This window comes from Phyllostomus discolor, chromosome 9 (assembly GCF_004126475.2).
Source record: "Phyllostomus discolor isolate MPI-MPIP mPhyDis1 chromosome 9, mPhyDis1.pri.v3, whole genome shotgun sequence".
Taxonomy (NCBI): Eukaryota; Metazoa; Chordata; class Mammalia; order Chiroptera; family Phyllostomidae; genus Phyllostomus; species Phyllostomus discolor.
The window spans coordinates 81,930,988-81,953,078 of NC_040911.2; the positions used below are offsets into that span (position 1 = coordinate 81,930,988).

Below are 22,091 nucleotides of genomic sequence, written 5' to 3' on the forward strand. Positions count from 1 at the left end.
TGCAGTAGGTGACCCACCATCATCCCTAAATGGAACTGTAAGCTCCAAAGGGAGAGGGCTGACGGAGGAGGAGGGACTTTTGCTTTTCTCCCCTTTGGGAATAGCTGGTGCTCTTGTAATAAGAAAACAAACCATGATTAAAGAGCAGAAAGAAACATAGAGACACGCTCCCGCAACTCAGAAGACACAGGGCAGGCAGAGAGGTCCGACAGCCCTGCTGGGCGTGGCCTGGGTGCAGCTGTGTGGGACACAGGTGGGAGCCGGAACCGAGGCCCGCTCTCACGCCAGCTTACAGATGGACAGATGCGGAGGAAGGCCAATGTCTCTGGTTCTGTGGTCTCCAAAGTGGGGTTGCCCAAGTTTGGAGCTCTGGGAGAAACTGCAAGGATGTTTATTGCTGTGAATCCTCTATCTGAAAGGAGGCAGGAGGAGAGCCCCTGAGGTCTGGAGAGGCAAGCACTTTATTTGGGTTTCCTCAGATGCAGCACCCTCAAAATACCAGATCTGTGGTGGGAGACGAGTCTGGGAAGTAACTGATGTGGACGGGGAGTGAGAGAGAAGCGGAAAAGCAGTTTATAAAGGGCACATTATTGAAAAGTTGCCACTGTGGGCAATGGCAGCGCAATCCCCCCGGGAGCTCTGGAAACAGTCGAGAAAGCAAGAAAGCATGCTTTGGAATTGCTGTGCCAGAAGGCGGGAGGAGGGAGCTGGGGTTTTATCCTCCAGCTCCAGAGGGCTTCTGGGTTGCTTCTCAGGTAACTTCTGGCCTGATGCACAAGTGGGCAGAGCAGATTCTGGGAGCCTCAGTCTCGGGGAGCAGATACTGGCAGGAGAAGCAGACCCTTTACAAGGTTCTGAGGGAGAATGGGTGGGGTACCAACTGCCAGCAGTGTGACGGAAGCCAGCAAAGCTGCAGCCCAGGGGCCTGCGTGCAGCCTGGCGAACAGGCACAGAACCGCCTCACCTAGTACATGTGCTGCTGGGGCCTATAATTCAGGAACAGCTCATTCACTTAGTATCGTTAGTGCACAAAGCCTGCCACATAAGCACCTTTTTCAGATAAATGCACCTGAGTGATGAAAACAGCCACATTAACCACTTTTTATAAGACTCCAAAACGAATTACACATCTCGCTTTCTTAAAAAGATTGTTTTCATCAAAATGTTCCAAACACTTTCCTATCAGCTCCGGAGTGTGCTGAGGCGGTGGGCCATTTGCTCCTGCACCAAGGAGCTAGGATGTGGGAGAAGAAGGTGCTCATTTTCATATTTCCACCATGGCTCACTCACTTCCTTCCCATCTTCAGCTCTGAAATAGCCCGAAAGTTAAAGGCGACTGTGACAGAAAAGCTTTGGTTCACACAACAACTTTTTAACAAAAGGATACCAGCCTGGTACTATGGTGTGTACATGGGCTTCCCGAGTACTGTGCTGTGAGTCCAAGTTCAAGTTGACACCAAGGTCAACCTGACCTTCACAGCCTGAGCCATTCAGGTGAGCTGTGCTCCAGAGTACAGAGGGGTGCACATGGGGACATGCTGGGGGCTGTCAAGTGGTCAGGTTGCTATTGCTAAGGCCACCCAGCGGTCCCTGGAGGCACTCCTTTCTGAGGCTGAGCAGGATGCCCCAGGGTCCTTCTTGCAGAAGCTGCTGGACTTGGCCTTGACTATGTCATACAGAAGACACCTCCCTCATGGACTCTGCTCTGTATGCAGAACACCACTTGTGGTTCCTTGCATCCTTGACTACATGGTTATTATAAACACTAGCAATTTAAAACAAGCATCTCAAACCACAAAGGACAAGTGGCTAAAGCTTTGGCTCCCCCCTAGGGGCACCCTCAGGCCTCTTCCTCTCCCCATTCCACCCCAAACCCTCCCTCTTACTTGCCCTAACAGCATGAGGTTCTGAACAGTGCCTTGGCTTGGGTCCTATCTGCCCTGGAGTCTGGGACTCAGGTGAAACGGGACAAGCCCTGAGGTCATCAGCAATGTGGAGAGGCTCCTTTTTGACCTCCCCTCCCCCTGCCCCGAGGTGGAAGGAACAAAAAGTATATATCTCTTGCATTGCATCCCTCGTCTCAGATTTCCCTAAAGTCTCTGCTAAATCCTGCTCTTCCTTTCCCTATCCTGGCATGGTTCCCTAAGTGCCCCCCTTCCTTTCCTCAGCATCCTCACTTCCTCCAAGCTTCCCACCAGCCTCCACCCTCCCTCACCCTCCCTGCAGGCATCCCCCGGGGCCCCTGAGGCTGCTGGTAACCATCAAACTGGGCCTGGCATTCCTGGCCCCAGCCAAGGTCTATTGGCCCAGCCCAGCCCAGCCCAGCCTGACATGCCCAGAGCCTGGCTGTGCCACAGACAGGGGAGGATAAACGCAGCAGCTCGCTCGGGCACACCCACCTCAACCACGCAGCAAGGAGGCCCTGGCGGCTAGAGGCAGCTGTTCAGAACCTCTGTCCTGGGGGGCCTACAGGAAGGAGAGGAGGCTTTGGAGGCTGCTTCATACCCCCTGCTCCCACTGCCCCAGCAGTGGCTCTCTCTGGTCACCTGCCCCGGGGAAATTGTCTCAGCCACCGAGGTCCCTAAGCAAGAGGGGGAAAGACTGCCCACCCTGCTTCTCTCTGCCCACTCCTTCGCCACCCACCCACAGGCCTGTCTGCCAGGTCCCAGGCTGAGGAGCGGTTATTAATTATTAAAGCAAACAAAAGCATTTCCTAGCAGGGAGGCTGGCCTGCAGCTGCTTACAGGAAAGGCAGCCCCAGCTGGCTTCCCTCTCAGGGCCTTGCAAGTGCGGTAGAACCAGCTCAAGGCGGAGGGCTGGCCTGGGTCCTCCAGGGGTCTCCCCAGGCTGGGCATCACATCAGGATGAGGGGACAGCTGCTTCTGTGCTGAGCACTCTGACAAGAGGATGCTCATCTAAAGGGGAGCCTGGGGAAGGGGGGGCTTGCGCTGGGACATGGGTCTTGGAGATAAAGTCCTTTTGGCTCAGAGTAGGGACAGTTGTGGCAACAGCCAGGGTCCTGTGCAGTGTTCCCCACTTGGAAGACCCTGCCAGCCCTCAGCAGCAGCCTCCAGGGTGAGGGTATGCAGCCCCTCTTTTTCTCCTATCCCTCTTTTGCTGAGAACCTCCTTCCTGTTGGCAGAGCCTCCCTCACTGTTCTTAGGCTCTGGGTCTTCTCCACCTCCAGCTCTGTAAAAGCTTGGCTTTATAAAGCTGGAGAGCAGCAGCTGCTCCAGGACCTGGCTCCTGGGGTTGGGTTGGTCCTGGAGACCACGAGCAGGGAGAGGAGAGCCCAACAGAAAGAGATCAGTAACCTCTCAACAGCTACTCCTGCTTCCTTCAGCAGATGCTCATTGCCCACCCCCATCCCCACCCCTAACCGCTCGAGCTTGTACTTGCACTGCGGACACAAGGAGGAACAAGCCACCAGCCTTGCTCTAAGGGAAGGAACAGGCTGGCAGGCCAAGGAAGCTTGGGAGAAGCAGGGCACAGCTGGTTCTGGCCTGTGGCAAGCAGCCTCAGGCAGCAGCACTAAGAACCATTCTCCTCGGGTTGAGCAGAGCTCACGGATAGAGAAGATACTGGGTAAGACTGTTTGGTAGGCCCGTGGGTGCTGGGGGCAGGGGAACTATTTCAACAGACATTGCTGGGTGACAGGAATCACAGGGAGGCTGTGAGGAAATCTAGGGTTGGTCTGTGTTGGGCCTCGAATGCGGCACATCTGGAAGTAAGTAGGGGTCACAGACATGTGTAACTGAAGAGGGACAGGACTGGAGACAAGTTCTTTGGAAATGCCGCTTTGGTCCCCGGTGTGCAGCAGCTGGTTTGGGGGAGTGCTGAGAGGCTGGCGTGGGTAGTGGGAAACCTGGGTGGGTTAACCTTCAGCCGGGGAGGCAAGTGGTGGAGGGCCCGGCTGCATCATCGTTAAAAGTCGGCTGTGGGCACTGAGATTAGGAGTACAACACAGAGGGAACTCCCAGAAGCCTTGACAACCAGGCGGCCATGGGGTAAAGGAGAGCATCAAAGACAACTGCCAGATCCCAAGCAGCCTAGGGGGAGTGCTCCTCGGCAAGTTCCGCAGAGGGGAGACAGAGAGGGACCAGGCAGAAGTGGAACAGGGAGGCTGGGGATGGCAAAGAAAGTTTTGTCATTGCTGTTTTAGGAGGGGAAGACCTGAGCACAGGGCCATCTGGCACTGAGATACAAACAGCAGAGAGGCTGGGCTACCTCAGGAAGAAGGAGGAGAGAGGATTAGCTTGCTCCTGACTGGAAGGAGGTGGCCCAGTGTCCCTCAGGGGTGGAGGAAGGGGCCTCCTAAGCTGTGTCTTAAAACGAGTCTCTGGAATTGAAGATAAGCAGCCCAGGCCTGAAAAAATGCCCCTTTTCAAATTGGAGAAGCCTTTCGAGTCTCAGCAGTGTGGTCCTGGGGACTCAGAGTTGACCCCCAAACACCAGTCAAGACCCCTATGTGCAGACAGCACTGCTGGTGGCCTGATCCGGGGAAGAGCCTCATCCCCATACTCCTGCACCCACACAGGCTGCAAGGGCACTGCCTCCTTCCCCTCATCCGACCTGCCGCCTGGGGCTGTGGCACAGGGGAGGGTGTGGGGGGGGATAGGAACCTTAAGCCCCAGAGGCCCCCACTGGAACTCCCTATCCACTCATAAGGAGTTCTCATCACATAGCCAGTGGCGGAGAAAAAGATGGGGTCACATTAAGAAAGTGACCATGTCAAGTTAAATTAAAAAAAAAGAAGAACCAACAGAAAAACAGGCAGGATACAGAATTGCATGCATTTCACAGGAAAAAAAAGGGGTAATGAGAACAAAGATGGGAAGGAAGCACACTAACGGGTTGACAGTGGTTGTATTAGAGAGGTGGGGATTTGTTCCCCATTTCCCAATTTTCTGGAATATAGTTATACCACGAATGAATTAATCATAGGCAAGACCTTTCCCTTTCTGAAGAAATGAGCCCCAGAGACAGCCCCCACACTCCCCACTGGCAGCCGTGGAAGGACCAGAGGGCAGAGTCACTGGTTTAGCTGCAACATGAAACAAGTGTGCATCTGCTAAGGGGTGAGGTTGGGGCAGGGCTATGAGTGGCGTCTCCCAGACAGGACTGGGGATGTGACCGTGTGGCCTGTGTGCCTGGCCTAGTCTGCCCGGACAAGACTGGGGACCTCGCATCAGAAGCCCTTCATGCTGCTGGACAAGCAGCAGCTCAGAACTCTGGGGAGGCCAGCTTTCACATGCCCCAGCTGTCTGCAAAGGCAGCACCCCCTCCATGCTCACAACTAGGGATACCAAAACCTGGGGACCAAAGTGTTGTAGGGGGCAGGTCAATACATCTTTAAACTTCCTTTCCAGATCCAGGAGTCCATCCCCCCTCCCCCCTCCCTGCACAGGCTCCTGCAAAGGAGTCAGAGGAGGTGGGCGTGGGTGCTGGGTTCCCAGGGACACGCCGCCTCCCGTAGGACCCACTAGAAAAACACCTCGACCCGAAGCGGGACCTGAGTGGCTCTGCCTCATCCCCAGTCCCAATCACTCTAGCCAAACTGACTGCCCACCTCATCTTTCCCTACTCATCAGGCCCCTACCGCTCCACCAGTCCTGCACACCCATCCTCCAACTCGGAGGGGCGTGGGAAAGCAGAAAGGGGCTGGGTTTCATATCTTTCCTGGTAGAGAGCCACGGAATTGGACCTCTCCAGGAGAGGTACTAGAACTGCCCAGGAAGGAGGGGTTGGCCATTCCTTAACGGCTGGTGGCTATGGGGCATACCTCTTCCGCTAGAGCCGTGGATATCTGGGCCCGCCAGCGACCGCCAGAAGTCAGAGCCGGGACAGCCGAGAGTGGAGGCAGAAGCCCCGCCCCGCCCGGCCCGCCCCACAGCCTCAGGAAGAAGCACAGACGCTCGGGGCAGGGTGGGCGGGAGAGCTTGCTGGGTCTGTCCAGAGTTAGGACTCCCTCCAGCCGCCGTCCAACTCCTGCGCGCCAGGTCGCGTCCGATCGCTTACCTCTGCGCCGCGGTGCTGGCGTCCAGGATGCCCGCGCCCTGCATCCAGGAGCGCACCGAGCCCAGGCCGGCAGGCAGCAGCGGCTCTTCCTTCAGGTTCAGCCCGCTGCGGGGCAGAGCGTCCTGCGCAGGGAACATAAGGACGCGCAGTGGGTGGGCGCCCCCGCCGCCGGGGATCCGCTCCCCCTGAGGCTGCGGGTGTCTCAGCTTCCCCGGACCCGACGGCACCGGACGCCTCTAAGAGCGCAGCGCAACACTGAGTCCCGGCGGCTCAGTGCGCACTAGCCTCAGGGGCGCTCCCTCGGAGAAAGCGGGTCCGCCAGCGCCGCGCTGTCCCCTCCCCTCCCGGGGCGCGGGGCGGGGAGATGGAGGGATTCCCCCGCGGCCTGAGCGCCGGCGGGCGGACTGCGAGCGGGGCGGGGAGGGCGGGAGCGCAGCCGGCACCCGGTCCGCGCGGAGGCGCCCCAGAGGCGCGCTCTGGCGGCTGCCCAGGGCCGCGGTCGTCGGAGGGGGGGCGACCGAGCGCCCCAGGAGCTGCCTCGGGCGAGGAGGGGGCGCGCGGCTGCCCGCCCTTTCCCCCCCGCTGCCCCCACCGCCCGCCCGCGGCGCCGGCGCGGGGCGCTGATTACCATCCGGGAGGCGGAGGCTGCGGGCGCGGAGCTCGGCGGCGGCAGTGGAGGAAGGAGCAGCAGCAGTCGCGCGTCCCGGGGAAAGGCAGGGACAGCGCCGGGCCAGCAGACGCCGCCGCCACCAGCGCCCCGCGTGCCCCGGCGCCCCGGTCCCGCCGCAGCCCCAGGCGGCAGCACCTGGAGCAGCAGCAGCAGCAGCCCGGCCGACTCCCCCCGGGCCCCGGTTCCCGCGCCGCCCCGCCGCGGGCGCCGCCGACCGCCGCTCCCCAGGGCCTGGCCGCGGGCCCGGGCCATCCCGCCGCCGCCGCCGCCGCTCCCGGGGGAGCGGGAGCCGAAGGGAGGGAGCGCGGCGGGAGGAGGGATGGCGGGAGCGGGCGGGCCCAGGGGACTGGGGCCGGGGGAGGCGGGGGCGGGGCGGCGCGGCTGGCCGAGGGGCGGCCGGGGACGTGACATCATCGGGGGAGGAGCGGCCGGGCCCGGGCCGCCGCGGCGGGGCGGACCCTGGCGAGTCTGCCGCCGGGGCCGGGGGCTGCGGCCTGGCCGAGGCTGCAGAAAAGACCAAAGGGACACGTGGGGCCGGGGGCCCCGGGCCGGGGACGCGGCAGCGAGCAGACGGGCTGTGAGCCGACGGGGCTGTGCGGCGGGGAGCCAGGCCAGAGGCGGAGGAACGTGCCACGCAGCGCTCAGAACCGCCACCACCTCGGGGTCGCCCCAGGACGTTCCTCCGGCCTCTTGTCAGTCTCATCTCCATCCCCTAAGTGCCCGCCGCTCTTCACGGCGACGCCCTGGTCCTGTCCTTGCTGCTCGTTTTGACGCCTCCAAGCTTTTGCTCTTGATGTTCTTTGCTCGCCCAACTGTCCTTCTCGCATTTTCCTGGCGAACCTGACCTCAGTTTAACCTCAGCGCAGGACTCAAACCTCTGTCTCTCAGACTGGGCCGCGGGGCCTTGAGACGAGTCCCTGCACACACCTCTCCCCCTCCGATCACCCCTAGTTCTTGTTGCCTAAACCTAAAGCATTATCTTTCCAACCTCTGCCTTTCAGAAACCTCTTGATTTTTTATTGCAAGTTAGAGATTTAGGGCTTGGAGTTAGGACTGAGAGCCAACTCGCTTCGTCTTTCTCCTCAGCCAGAGAATCTTCCCTTTCGGATTTCATTCCTGGCCCGGAAATTGTCTTGCCCTTTACTCTGGGGCCGGGCCATTTCTGCCCCTCTCTCCATGTTCTGTCCTGAGATGTCTCGGGCAGGCTTTGCACCAGCCCAGAATGTGCCCTGCACTTCCCTGCAGAACAGCATGAGGGTGGCCTGCCCTGCCTGCTCTGTCACTCTCAGGCACTGTTTCCTGTCCCAACAGACTCCCGTTCTCCTTGGGGGGACCTCCAAGTGTGCAGCTGATTGGTCCGCCCTACATGGACCCAGATGAGGGGTCCCAGGGGCACTGCTGGGCCTCCTACCACTGCAGAGGTCCCCCCACCTTCTCTGGACCTTCTTCTTTACCATCTCCCCCTCTCCCTGCCCACTTCCCCAACACCTGCAGGACTTGTCACTGCCTCCCAGACTAACCCAGGTCTCCGTTTTTACCCAGGTGAGATTATCAAAGTTAGTTCTCTCCTTCTGGTGGATTCTTAGGCCAATTTCTTTCTCCATCTCCTTATCTGGCTCCCTTAATCCTTGCTCCTCCCTGAGCCAGCAGCATGGGCATTACATGGCAGCTTGTTGCAAATGTAGAATCTTAAACCCTGCCCACAACTGCTGAATCTGAACCTGCCTTTTAACAAGAGCCCAGGTGATTTGCATGCACATTAGATTTGAGCAGCGTTGCTCTAGAGAAGCCCCCCAAAGCTGTGGCACACATACGCCACCCCTCTCTCCAGCCTTCTAACCTTCCCTACCTCTTAATACATGGAGAGGAGACAGGGGATCCTGACAGGATCCTGCTGTCTCTCAGCTGCCCACTTTTTTCATCCTTTCTTAGTTTCTTTGCCCATTCTCTCCTCTGCTTGCACAAGGAAAAGTAAATACTGGGGACCTCTTTGTTCAGTCCCATCTTTTGCATCTCCTGATGTTGACCCATCTGGTCTGTTTGTGTCTTCTATCCTCCTCCTTCCCTCTGCTTCAGAACTTCCCGTTCTTCAAAGAGCCCTCCCTTTGTCCCCACCTTCTCCTCCAGCTTGTGTCCCTCCTGTTTCTGAGAGAGTCCACAGGCCCACTCCCCCAAATGCCTTCCTTGCCAGCCCCCAGCGAGCTGCTCCCCAGCAAGCCACTCTGGAGCCCTGGTGGTCTGGCCCCCTCCCAGCTCTGCAGCCGTTTTCTCTTCTCTCTTCTCAGGCCTCTGACCTCCCTGCAGTATTGGGCTTCCCGCCCCTGCCAGCCCCCCAAAGCCATCCTGATGACGAGAGCACTCTGTCTCTCCTCTCACCCCTCTGAGCGCTTCAGCCCCTCTGTGCCTTGTGCCCTTCTCCCTCGGAGACCTGTGCTCCCACACGGTCTCAGAAACCACTTTGGGAAAATGATCAAGTGTGGGCCTCCCTCCTACTTCTCTCAGTCCTGAACATCAGCTGGCGAGGACAGAGCTGGGCTTGACCTTGTGGGGGGCAAGGGGGGCACGTGCCTCCACCGAGGGCCCCTATCATGACAGCTCTGCCCCTGGGCTGGGCTGCTTCACCTCCATATGCCCAGGCAACACTGCCCATTCCCCACAAAGCGGCTCTTCCTCCTGGCTCCCCTATGTCTGCTGATGACACTTCTTCCGGGTGCCTGCCTGGCTTGGGGCCCAAGCACTCCCCTCTGGTGCTTACCTCTGATACCTCTGTCAGATCTTAAGGATTCTCCCTCCACGTCCTAGGGTCCACAGTGAATATCATTAACAAACTTGTGTGTCCTCCCCTGCACCCCACCCTGGCTTGGGGGAGAAATTTACCCCAGTCTAACGACAGCCTCCTCCGTGATCTCCCCTTCCCCAGCTGTCCACCCCTCCCCAACCACCCTTCATCCTCCTGCCACAGTTTTTTAAAAGCATGCCATCACCTGCTTAGAAACTTCCAAATGTCTGCCATGGCTCCTCAAGGAGACATTTAGGGATATTCTGGGCCTTTTGATGCCTGATCCAAATGTCTCTTGCCAGCTTCCCTGCCATTCCCTTGCTGCAGGAGTCTCTTACTTGCCTGACAGTCTTGCTGTTTCTGACATGCAGATCGCACACTCCTGGCTCCTTGCCTTTACTCACATCTACCTGCAAGGCCCTTACCTTTGCCACACCTTTCTTCTCTGGGAGGCAACAGGGTCCACATTCCTTTTCATGATGTTGAAGGGCCTTGGTGTTGCAGATCTTCATGGTTCTGGAAGACTCTTGCCAAGGTAGATTTGGGAATAGTTGCTCAATATTAACCTGGGGATAATGAAAGGGGAGTCTCTCACCCCAGGAAAAGTGGTACTGAGCCAGGGCCAGTCTGGATGGGCTCCTGACTTGTATGGATTTCTATTCTATTCTAATGGTAGGGACTAGAAAAGAAACCAAGCAGGGTGGTGTTTGAGGCTTTGGGGTTAGAACTGCTGGACCAAGGGCTAGGGTGGTGAGGACGCCAACTGGACTCAGCAGGTGGAAGGCCAGTGAGCAAATTCTGTCAGCCTTTGGGGTCAAAGTAATCATCTCTGCTTTAGATCCAACAAGTCTGTTTCTTGGAACTTTATGTGTGTTTCTATTTTGCAAATTTCTCCCCTCAAACTGCTGTAGCTTCTCCATGAGGAAGGGATTTAGAGGCCTGCTGTGGCTGTGGTCACAGAGCTGGAGGGGTGGTGGTGACAGGCAGAGGAGGCTGGGTCCAAGCCTGCAGAAAACGCCAATCCTTCCTGGCCCAGGCAGAGGCTCACCCCAAACCACCAGCCCGGGGCCTGTGACCTCACCCTTCCCTGTCATGCACATTCACACTCCCATCCACCGGAAGGGCTCTTATCACGTGTCCAGGGTGATAGAATAAGAAAAGGCTAGAACATGGGCTCCATCCTCATGGGCAGCACAGTGTGGCCATGTGGAACTTGTAAACACTCTGTCACTCTAGAGTGACCCGGGCTGCTGACGATTCAGGGGCAAGGATGGGGACTGGCGCAGGAGGGCCTGAGCCTGGGAAGGGGTGAAGGGGGTCTTGGGCAGAAGGGCCGGCACAGGTAAGGCTAGGAGGGCTCAGTGACTGGGTTTGCTGCGCTTGCGTCAGAGTGGAAGCTTGTAGTGGCTGCAGCATCGTGCTGGTGCCGAGGATGGCACACTGAGGAGGCTGGAATTTTTCCTGGCCTTAACACAGCAGTTTTATAATAGGCATATAGAATTGTACACCTGAAACCTATGTAATTTTGTTAACCCATGTCACCCCCATGGGTTCAATAAAAATCTTTTTTAAAAATTGGTAGAACTCTTTAGTTTCTTCCTCTCTTTTTCTCCAAAAGGATCAGATGCAACACCGTTGAAAACAGATCCGAAGTGCCGCATTGGGCAGAAGTTGGGCCATAGCGCCCCCTGGAGGTCCCAGTGTGTCAGGTCGCCACGTGGATCCATTCCTGACAGGAATTAAAATATAGGAAGAACAAAAACAAAAAACAAACAAACAAACAAACATAAAGCATGCGTTAAATATGGCTGCTCGAATAATTCCATGAAGAAAACAAAAATGACTAGGGTCATCCCAGAGGTGTCCTGGTGGGTATACCCAGCTCTTAGCCTTCCCTGTGGACTCCCTGAGGTCTCAACTGCTTCAGGAAAAACCTGCACTACAGGTGTTGGTCTTGCCTCAGGATCCATCCCATTCCGCGCATCTAGGCTGAGTTATTCAATCCTGAATAGTAGCACCGTGAGAGCTGCAGTGGTGGGAACTTTGGCAGGGGAGGTGAGCCACCTCTTCAGTCTCTGGACTGGAGCAAAGGCGCCATGTCCCCTCAATATTCCTGGCTGTTCACACCCCTACTAATCACAAACCACCTCAAGGACAACCAGACTGAATCCCCAAGGAGGAAGAGAAAGGGGGCCATTTTTCCTGGTGCAGCAAGATCTTCATTAGGCTGGCCCCTTTGTTCACCTTCCAGCTTAAAGAGAGGGTCCAGGACCTGCAGGTTTCTAACCAAAAGCTGCAACAGCACCCCACACTATCCTGGAGGGCTGCCCCTTAGTGACCCACAGGCAGTGGCAGAAAACCTGAAATCAAATTATATGTACATTTTTTATTCATGGGCAATATCCACTTTTTCTGAGTGCCATGGGACCAATAGCAAAGGAAGCCATCACTCTCGAAGTAAAGCAGGGGAGGGGTGGGCGTGAGGGGAGTGAAAGGAGTAGGTGGGAGGGGGCTGCTGTTCACTTTGTCCCGGGTGAAGTGGGGAGAGTGCCTGGCAGAGGCCAGTTCTCCAGGAGGCTGAGGCTTCAGGAACCCTCATCTGCACCCTTCCAAGGCTCTCCAGGAGCTCCTTGCAGTGTGTTCCCATGGTTATGCATAATTGTGTGTTCACAATGTTTTAATACTTTTATAATGTACTCACAATATATTTTTCTCTTTTTAAAATATTTTATTTATTTATTTTTAGAGAGGGGGAAGGGAGGGAGAATGAGAGGGATAGAAACATCAATGTGTAGTTGCCTCTCACATGCCCCCAACTGGGGACCTGGACTGCAACCCAGGCATGTGCCCCGACTGGGAATCGAACTGGTGACCCCTTGGTTCACAGGCCGGCACTCAATCCACTGAGCTACACCAGCCAAGACACACAACATCTTTTTCTTCTTAAAAATCCTACCCGCATTGTAGAAGCTTCCAGACTCCCAAACGTAGCTCTTCCAGTAGGACCTGGAGTTGGGTAGGAACAGTTCAAGTAAGAGACAATAAAGACCTAAATTAAGGCAGGATGGGGAACAGAAAGATATAACTTAATGGAGGAGAGTTATCATTTCCTGCCCTGCAGATCTTGTAGATGGGGATTTTTGTTCCTTCTCTACGTATCCAGAGCACTCAGAACAGTGCCTAGCACACAAATATTTGTGGAATTAGTGCTTATCTGAGGGGGAGAGGTCAGGCACTCAGACCGATTGGGCATGTGGGGTCCCATAGGGAGCCCCAGGTAGATGGGCTCAGACACCTGCTCTCTGTCACCTAGCCCTGCTCTGCCCTGACACTCAGGCCTATTCCTGGGATAGAGGACCTCAAGGTCTCTTCAATGGACATGTGGCCAGTTGGAGCCAGCTCCTTGGGATGCAGCGCACGGTGAAAAGAATTTGGAGTCTGGAGACTTAAGTAGGCAATATTATTGTCTGATTATTATAATATTTAATATAGTTAAATATTAAATATTACTTAATTAAATATTCTCATCTAATTCTCCTCAGCTTCAGTTACTTTCTGCGTAAGCCTGGGTACCAAGGGCCCAGTGGTATGGTGGTAAGTGTTCAGAAAAACTAAATCTGACTTGTAGCATTTGCCAGTTTTCATGATGCATGTTCCCACTATGCTGATTTCAAACCACCAACGTCATGCTCCTGAGCATGCTGGGAAAGAGGCGCGCAGTGGGTTTGCCGGGGCCCACGCTGGCGGAATCCACCACACCTCAGTGTGAGTCCCACTGACAGAAGTCTCCCCTTATTTGAAAAACAATGATGGGCAAAGGGGCCTCATACTCCGTGCTGGACTGTGTGCGGGATGTCTGTTAACTGGCGAGACCATTTCACGTGCACGAAACGTATGCGAATGATCGATTAGACCCTGTGCACAAAGTTTACTTCTGTTTTTTCAAAAACAGTTATTTAATTCTTAAATTATGGCATAACACAGTATTGCACATGAATACCTCAATAAAGTTTTACACATGTATCTAATGTAACCACTGTCCAGATTAAGATACAAGCCATTTCCAGTGTCCCCTGGCACCTCCTCCCTGTAGGCACGTGTCCCTCAGAGGAGCCTCCTCTCCCGACTTCTAGCTCAGTAACCTGATTTGTCCCATTCTTGGAGTTCATATAAGTGCTATTGTGCACTGTGTAGTTTTTTGAATCATTATATCTGTGACATGTATCTATGTGGTTAAGAGTAGTTCATTATTTACATTTGTGCAGTATTTCTAGTACATACTTCATTAAAAAGATTTTATTTACTTATTTTTAGAGAGAAGGGAAAGGAGGGAGAAAGCGGGGGAGAGAAACCTCTATCAGTCACCTCTCACAGGAGCCCCACCTGGGACAGGCTGCAACCCAGGGATGCCCTGGCTGGGAATCCAACTGCCGACCTTTCACCTTTCGGGGCAATGCCTAACCAACTCAGCCACACCAGTTAGGGCTCTAGTGTATACTTTTAATAACTTTAACTTAGTAAAGGTTTATGTGTGTGTGTGTGTGTATGTGTTCTTCTCATGTTTATTTTTGTCGTTCACTTATGAAACTGTGGGTCCTGTAATTTGGCCCTTCTGGCCACATACTCTGTCCCACAATGCTCTATTTCCCCTTGACTCTGACTCATCTGCCACCACTGCTTCACTTCCCAAAATATCTGTCATACTTTCAAAAGCTCTTCTCCACCGCTAGCCAGCATCCTCACATCCTCACCATTTCTTTTAAGGGTTCTGTTCACCTCCAGCCTTAACTGAAACCTGAGTGACCCCTGCTATGGACTGAATGCTTACGGCCCCCTGAAATTTATGTGTTGAATCCCTAACCCCCATTGTGGTTGTATTTGCAGACAAGGTCTATGAAGAGGCGATAGAGGTTAAACAAGGTCATGAGAACGGAGCCCTAATCTGGTATGGCTAGTGCTCTTATAAGAAGACAGAGTAGACCAGTGCTCTCTCTCCACCACGGGAGGACACAGCGAGAAGGTGGCCATCTGCAAGCTGGGAAAAGAGTTTTCACCAGGAACTCAGTCAGCTGACACCTTGATCTTGGACTTCTCAGCCTCCAGCACTATTTAAATTTTTAAATAAATAGAAAATAAATTTTTATCGTTTAAGCCACTTGATCTGTGGTATTTTGCTATGGCAGCCTGAGCAGGCTGAGACAATACCCAGGGACACACTTTCTCCTAAGGTGAGGCCCTTTTTAGCGGCTACTATCTTATTGTCTCTGCTCACTGCATGTAAGCATTTGGGATTTGATGTTGCCCTGACTTCAGGCTAATAAGTTGACCTGTTACTGTTTCATGGATGAGGGCAGAAGGCATGAAATTCCTGCATCGGAAACAGAGAAGCACAGCGAGTCATGAAAGTATCATGTTTGTATCAGTTCTCCTTGCCCCCAAGTCCCACGGGGGCAGTGTGGAGGAGCCCTGTGGCTGCCGTGTGTGCAGTGGGTTTGTGCTGCATCTGAGGAACATGAACGTGGGGATGCCGCCTCTCTCATGGAAGCCAACAGCATGCTCTCTGTCCTGGAGAGAGAGATTACTTCATTCTTCAAGGTTGCTTGCTGCAGACACAACCCTGAGAAATAGTCCAGGCAGCAAACAAAATGGAAAGACTCTCATAGACACAGACAACATTCTGATGGTTGCCAGGTGGGAGGCAGGTTCGGGGGCTGGATGAAAAAGGTGAAGAGGTTAAGAAGTACAAACTGGCAGTTATAAAAATAATCATGGGGATATAAAGTACAGCATGGGGAATATAGTCAGTAATATTGTGATAACTGTGTATGGTGCCAGGTGGGCACTAGACTTACTAGGGTGATCACTTTATAAGGTGTATATATATCTAATCACTATGTTGTACACCCAAAACTAATATAATATGGTATGTCAGCTGTAATTTAAAAAGAAAAAGAGTTGTGAAAGAAAAGAGATAATCCAGGCAGAGTGGCCAGGGCCTTCCACTCTCGGCACGCCCTGTAACAGTGAGCGGTGATGTGCAGGCCGTGGTGGCCTGCCTCCCCGAGCAATTGGCCCTCTACGCTGTCAGCTGAATGTGAACAGTCACACGGGGGTGCCCCTCTGCCTGCCACTCCGATTAATCTGATCAGCAGAGTCTGGGCCCAACTCTGTCCAATCTGTCTTATACAGAATTTAATTAAGGCTACTGTCAGTGGAACTCCAAGCAGCAAAATGAGGCCAAACTGAAGTGTTGGCTACAGCCATGCCACTCGGGGTCCCACACTCAGTCAGCTGTGAGTCCGAAGGGGTTCGGCACGCCTCATTTCCGACAGCCGGGTTATAGTGTAAAGCCAGGTTGTTATCCATTCGAGTGCTCACAAGTGAGTTGGAGACTAATCCGCTGGTTTTTGATGTCATTGCCAATAATTGTAGAAGATAGCTGGGCCAAAGAGCAATTCCCAGCCCTAATGGAGAGACATCCCATGGCCCACATCTAAATATATGCTCTGAAGGGTCACATAGAAATATGCACACATAATTCCAGTTCAAGAGTTAGTGTTAAATCTGATTTGCATCATCATTTCACTGGTTTGGCTAAGCCACATGGGCAGTGTTACCAAATAGTTGCAGCCTTGATTGCCATATAGGAACCAAAGCCATCTGGTGACAGGAAAAGTACGTGCACTTGACCCAGTCCTCTTGAAACAAGTGTTTGTGCAATATGGGGGTGGGGGAGGTCCCATATGCAGAAACTGCCACTGATGGCAAAGTGCACAAATAGTTAGGAACTACGATGCCCACATGAGTCCATCTCTTTCTATGGCATAAGGACAGGACGACAAACCCAGAGGGGTCAGGTTGCCCGCTGCATCTTGGCTGCAGTGCGGATCTAGGGGACAAAGAGGATGTCAACCATCCCCATCCCTGCACCTGCTGGCATCTGAGTTGTCTTCTCACCAGGCCTCCATAGCCACAAAAGCCGTGTGTCCCATTCCAGTAGCTATAACTTCATCTTTTTTCCCATCATTCCCTGTGTGTACCTTGACCTTTCACCTGGAAGGGCCAGATGTGAGCAAGACAAAACTGACAACATTTACAGACCCGTGATGTCTCCCACCTTGGCCTGTGTGGGCCAGTGTAGGGGGACGTGGCAAACGGTGCACTCAACTAAGTTGTCATCACTTTTACGACCCATGTAAATCCACCAGGAGAATCCAGTGGTGAACCAGGATTACATTTGAGCCCCCCAGGTCCCCTTTTGCCAGGCGGACCCCCAGAGGGTGCACCAACTGAGCTGGCCTGTGGTTGTTGTTGGGGAGGGGGCACCATGCCTGGAAAGAGTCAAAATCCCCAAATCTTCAAAATAGGTCTGTATTGTCTTCCACCCCTTTTGTCCTGATAATGACCCAGGAGATGGTTGGGAGGAGGTGACTCTTGTTTGGGGACAGCTGCCTTCAGTGCCATAGGATCTTGCAGAGGTGTGTGTATCAAAAGGAGATAGGCAGGCAGTCAGAAGCTGTTCGAGTTTGCTTTTGAGGAAGCCATTCCAGCGCTCAGGAATATGGGGTGCCCACAGATGGTAGGGAGCAGGGTATGGCCTTCGAATGCCTTGACTATTCGCTAGTTGTTGGACAGCTTTTGCAACCAAGGCTACATCACCATCAGACTGTAAATGGTCTGAAAAGCCAAACACTAGACATGACTTAGCTACAGGGGCAGCAATGGTGTGGCCAGAGTCTCCTGATCAGACTAGAACAGCAGCATTGTACTCTGAAAATGCTCCCAGCAGAGAGGCACCAATGACGATTGGGCCAGAGAGAGACTCGAAGGTCTGAGGTGGTCAGTTATCCCGAAGCAGGTGATAGCCGTGCCTGTGCAACGTGACCTCTTTACTGCAAGTTTGTTGGGAGGTGTCATGAGTCTGGTAAGCAGCAGGGGTTCTGCATCAGAAACGTAGATTCTTTACATTGTGCCCAGTGCATGGTGATGGATGTGCAGCCACGGTGGGCGCAAGGGTCCAGGTGGTGGTGGTGGCTGAATGGGCAATGCAGGCTGCACTGACAGCTTGATTCCGGTTGGTCTTATTAGATCCACGTACCACAGGCATCTCCATGAATGACCCAGCAGCTGAATTTGTTTCCAGTCTGCAGCTCCAAAGGAGAATGTCTTTAATCTGCCCATCTTGCAGACAAGACAGCTAGGCCTTTGGCAACAACACAAAAGGCAGTAAAAATGTACCAGGCTTCATCAGGGAAGGCGTTGGCCAGGACTATTAGCACTGCCAATGTTAGTTCTGTCCATTGAGCAGAATGACCATGCCTGCATTTTAAATCCTGCACAGCTGTGCTGAGGTTGAATGCGGCCCCTACTGGATGTCAGCACAGCCAAACCACCAGTGGACCAGGAGACACTGAGGGGACCCTCTGTGAATGGAGGGCTTTACTGAGCAGCTTTGCTCCAGCTGATGGAGTGGAATGAATTTCTCCCCAAGGAACTGCTGCCACTCTTTCTAGTAAAACACAGGTAATGTTAGGGCTAGGCCCACTGTGCTCTTGAATATGTGACTATTAGTAGGGCTTTTTGTGCCCTTCCCTCGATAACCACCAAATCCAAGTTGATTTTTATCACCCCCATTTGGGGATGGATGGGGGTGTCAGGTTGGAGAGTCACAGGACTGCTATGAGTCAGTAATATGTTACGTTCCTTTTTATTTAAAAAAATATTTTATTTATTTTTAGAGAGAGGAGAAAGGGAGAGAGAGAGGGAAACATCGACGTGTGGTTGCCTCTCACATGCCTCCAACTGGGGACCTGGCCCGCAACCCAGGCATGTGTCCTGACTAGGAGTCCAACCAGTCAACAGGCCAGCACTCAATCCACTGAGACACACCAGTCAGGGCAGGCTACGTTCCTTTTTTAAAAGGGACGATGTCCACAAGCCTGGGTTGCAGTCGGGTCCCCAGTTGGGGGCGTGCAGTGTGGGGCAGCCTATGAACGCGTCTCTAGCACATCGATAGTTTTCCTCCCTTCCCGGCTGTAAAAACAAACAAACAAACAAACAAACAAACAAACAAAACCTTTTAAAAAGGGGACTATGTCCGACAGGTGGCGCTGTTGTGCTGAAAATGGCCTCAGTGATTGGAGCCCCTGAGTCTGTATCTCCCATTATGTTTCTCCTCTTGGAAGCCATATGGTTTCTTCTGGACAATCCGAGAGGTGTCAGGAATCACCTCTGTACGCGCAGCAGTCTCTGAATGGGCAAATTCCCCCTGACCCTTACGGACGTTTACAGTACAAGCCTGGACAATCATCAATACCAGTTATACCTTCATCCGTGGCAGCCCCAATGATGGTGTAGCTCACAGAATTGGTCCTGAGGACCCACTTACAGAGCCACTTTAATTCCCTTTCCTACTGAAAAATTTGCTCTAAGCCCATCAGTTGAAATTGGGTGATTTCTTTTTTAACCTTATGGGAAAACAAACCAAGGAGTTCAGGATCAGGAGCTATGGCAACAGCTACAGATCAAGCTATTCCGGAAGGGAGGGCAGGGAGCTCTGAGTCGGGGAGGCTAGCCACAGGGAAGGGGGGTGGGTGTGGGGAGGGGGAAGCCGGGAGACTTTTAATTTCCCTTGGCCTCTGGCTTCAGGATTGGTACACCACTGCTTTCTCCCCCTCCCCTCCAGCTTCAGTACAGATAGAACCCAATCCAAGACCATCACCCACCGCATCCCACCCCCACTGCATTCCTTGGTGCTTTCAGCCACCCCTGCCTGCTGGGTAAGATAGTGACATGGGTACTTGGGTCCTACAGAGCTATGAACATTTGAGGCCTTTACCTCCATGAAAATTCCTGACATATGCCACTTTTTCTTCAAAGCAGTGGAGGGTGGGATAGTGAGGGGAGAGAGATGGGAAAGCACAGAGAGAGAGAATAGGTCTGTGCAAATAAGCAAGACTTTTGTTCACTTTGGGCTTGAATGGCCACTTGTAGGGCTCAAGCAAATAAACTGGCAATGTTTTGGGTTTACCTAAAGCTCTATTTCAAACACCCTAATACTATTTTATTTTGGCTTTCAGGACTCTTTGATTCAGCAGCCACATCCCTGGGCCTGTGGGGCTTGCTGCCCTGCTCTCATAGCACCCCCCCCCCAACTTCCCGCATGGAGGAGTGAGCAGGAACAAAGCACTATTCAGGTGGAGTGTTTGCATCTTGCTTCTCACTGCTTGGCCTCATTAACAGGTAGAACAGTGTGAGACCCTCTCTCTAGCCACTCTTGTCCTGCTGCCCACCATTTGGAAGATTCACTAACATGTGCCAGGGGTCTCTTCATATCTCCTGATCTGAGATATCCACAGGGTCCTGTCCTCGCTGTTCCAGAAAGCACATCTCTGCCAGAAGCACATCCTCACTGCCAAATTGCCAGGGTCTGGCATTTGAGTTAACCCTGCTGATAAGTGAAATAATTATTCTCTTACTATTTCATGGATGCTGGCCAAGATGAGATGCCTGGGTCAGAGACAAAGGACTTTATTATTTATGGCACAGCAAGCAACACAGCATAATGTTTACATTGTCTTCCTTTCCCCCAAGTCCCACAGGGGCAATGTGGAGGGCCCAGTAGATGCTGCACATGCAGTGGGTTTGTATTGCTTCTGAGGAATGTGGGGTTTGGGGAACCCAACTCTTTTATAGCAGGAAATAAGCAAACTTGCTCTTAGCGCTAGAGGGAGATATTAGTTCATCTCTCAAGGTTGCTGACCACAAATACAAGTCAGAGAAATGGAGTGGGCAAAGAGCAGTTAGGACCTTGCTCTTAGCATACCCAGCAACAATGTGCAGGGATACTCAGGGCCCACAGCCAGTTGCCTTTCCCAATAGTTCCTTCCCCATGACCACTTTTGGGTCATGCCTGACTCTTCTTTAAAAGTCCTGTGTTTCAGTCCTGATGCCCAAACTAAATGATGGCAAAAAAAAAAAAAGAAAAGAAAAGAGAAATCCAAACTCTTTTAAGATCACAGATGCAAACTACTTAAACTGGTGTTAGCTGATCAAAAGGACTAGTATACTTGCCCTGGCTGGTATGGCTCAGTCATTGAGTGCCAGCCTGTGAACCAAAGGGTCACTGGTTTGATTCCCAGTCAGGGTACATGCCTGGATTTCAGGCCAGATCCCCAATAGGGGGCATGTGAGAGGCAACCACACATTGATGTTTCTCTCCCTCTTTCTCCATCCCTTCCCCTCTCTCTAAAAATAAGTAAATAAAATTTTCAAAAAAATTCTCTCTTTAAAAGAACAACAACAGAAGCAGCGGATATGGCTGGGACTGTTCTTTCTCCTCCTTTCCAACTCTGAATGCAGAAGCAATGTCCAGAGCTGCAGCAGCCATATGGTTAGTATGAGGCACCAAAGACAAGCATCTCAGACAACACTCTAGGCTGAAAGAGCGAAAAGTTAGAGAGTGTAGATCTCAGGGGACATCTCCAAGCAGCTAAGAAAACCCCAGGAACTCCTTACCTTCAGAAGCAAAGGGAAGAACCCCACCAACCCTCACCTTTTTAATGATTTTTCTGTTTATTGCAGCAGAACACATTCATAACTGAAACATACACATGGGCATAGGTGCTTTGAGGTACAAATCCTTCTGTCATTTTGTTTTTAGGAATGTCACTTGTAAAATTCATGTGACTAGAATTTTATAAATCAGTCTGAAATTTCCCTTTAGTCACACTTACATGCTTGAAGTAAGTTCTGTCTCCACTAATAGTGCTGCTCAGGGGAATTAAGGCTCAGGACACACTGTTAAAGAAACAACTCTCTGAGCAAAGAACAACACCACACAAGAAACCCCCCCCCCCAAAACAAAAAACAATGAGGAGACTTGATTAACGCCAAGGAACTGGGCAGACTAAGATTGAAGGAGAAACTAGACACACACACTTTCTCCCATGGATTGTGTTGTGTTCATTTACGCCTTTAGTGCCTGCCATATAAATGTTCAGCAAGTATTGGCTAAATGAATTACAAACAGGTAGACACATTAAGACAGATTCCCCAGCATTGGTTCTCAACTTGTTATTCAATTCAGGTCTTTGTTTGATAAACATTTTATAAGAGGGTAGCCCAGAAATCCAGAATTATCTTCTGAAGGGTGGGCCGCCTGTAGTACAGGCTTCCTCACTAGGTGAGTGTTCTAGGAACCCATCTGTATTACTGTACCACATGACATTGTTGTGAGAGGCTGCATTCAGCCTTGGTAAGTTTTTTTGAAGGCTCTTTCAATGCATCTGCACATTTCATGATGGGTGATTTATTGGCACACCTGCCCACATGGTGCTGAGTATTCAGCAGATTTTGACCCAAAACAGCCTGACCCCCATGCCTCACCCTCCTTATTCAACAGATTTCACCTGAGCAACTTTTTTTTGTTTCCCCAGATGAAAAAAGTCCTCAGAGGGAAACATTTTGCAGATATGGAAGAGGTGAAGCAAAAAACAGCAGAAGCACTAAAAGGCATCAGAATCCATTAGCTCCCTGGAGGTGGCAGGGAGCACAAACATCGGCTTTACCGGTTTCAGCTATATTGCATCAAATGGAGAATACTTCAAAGGTGACTGAAGTTTA

The 22,091-nt window shown here is 52.6% G+C and overlaps 1 protein-coding gene across 6 annotated transcripts in view; it reads right to left on the bottom strand.

The window, feature by feature from the left end:
- EBF4 (EBF family member 4) overlaps window positions 1-6,955 on the bottom strand; it is a 57,024-nt gene extending 50,069 nt beyond the window's left edge. For all 6 annotated transcript variants that reach the window (XR_004899355.1, XR_004899354.1, XM_028524686.2 and 3 more), the window contains exons 1-2: window positions 6,647-6,955; window positions 6,019-6,140 (exon numbers count right to left, since the gene is read on the bottom strand). Coding sequence is in view for 4 of the 6 variants with exons in the window: in XM_028524686.2 (XP_028380487.2) it covers window positions 6,019-6,140; window positions 6,647-6,940 (416 nt within the window). In the remaining 2 variants the exon portion in view is untranslated. The remainder of the gene's footprint in view (window positions 1-6,018; window positions 6,141-6,646) is intronic.
- Between the last annotated feature and the right edge of the window lie 15,136 nt (window positions 6,956-22,091).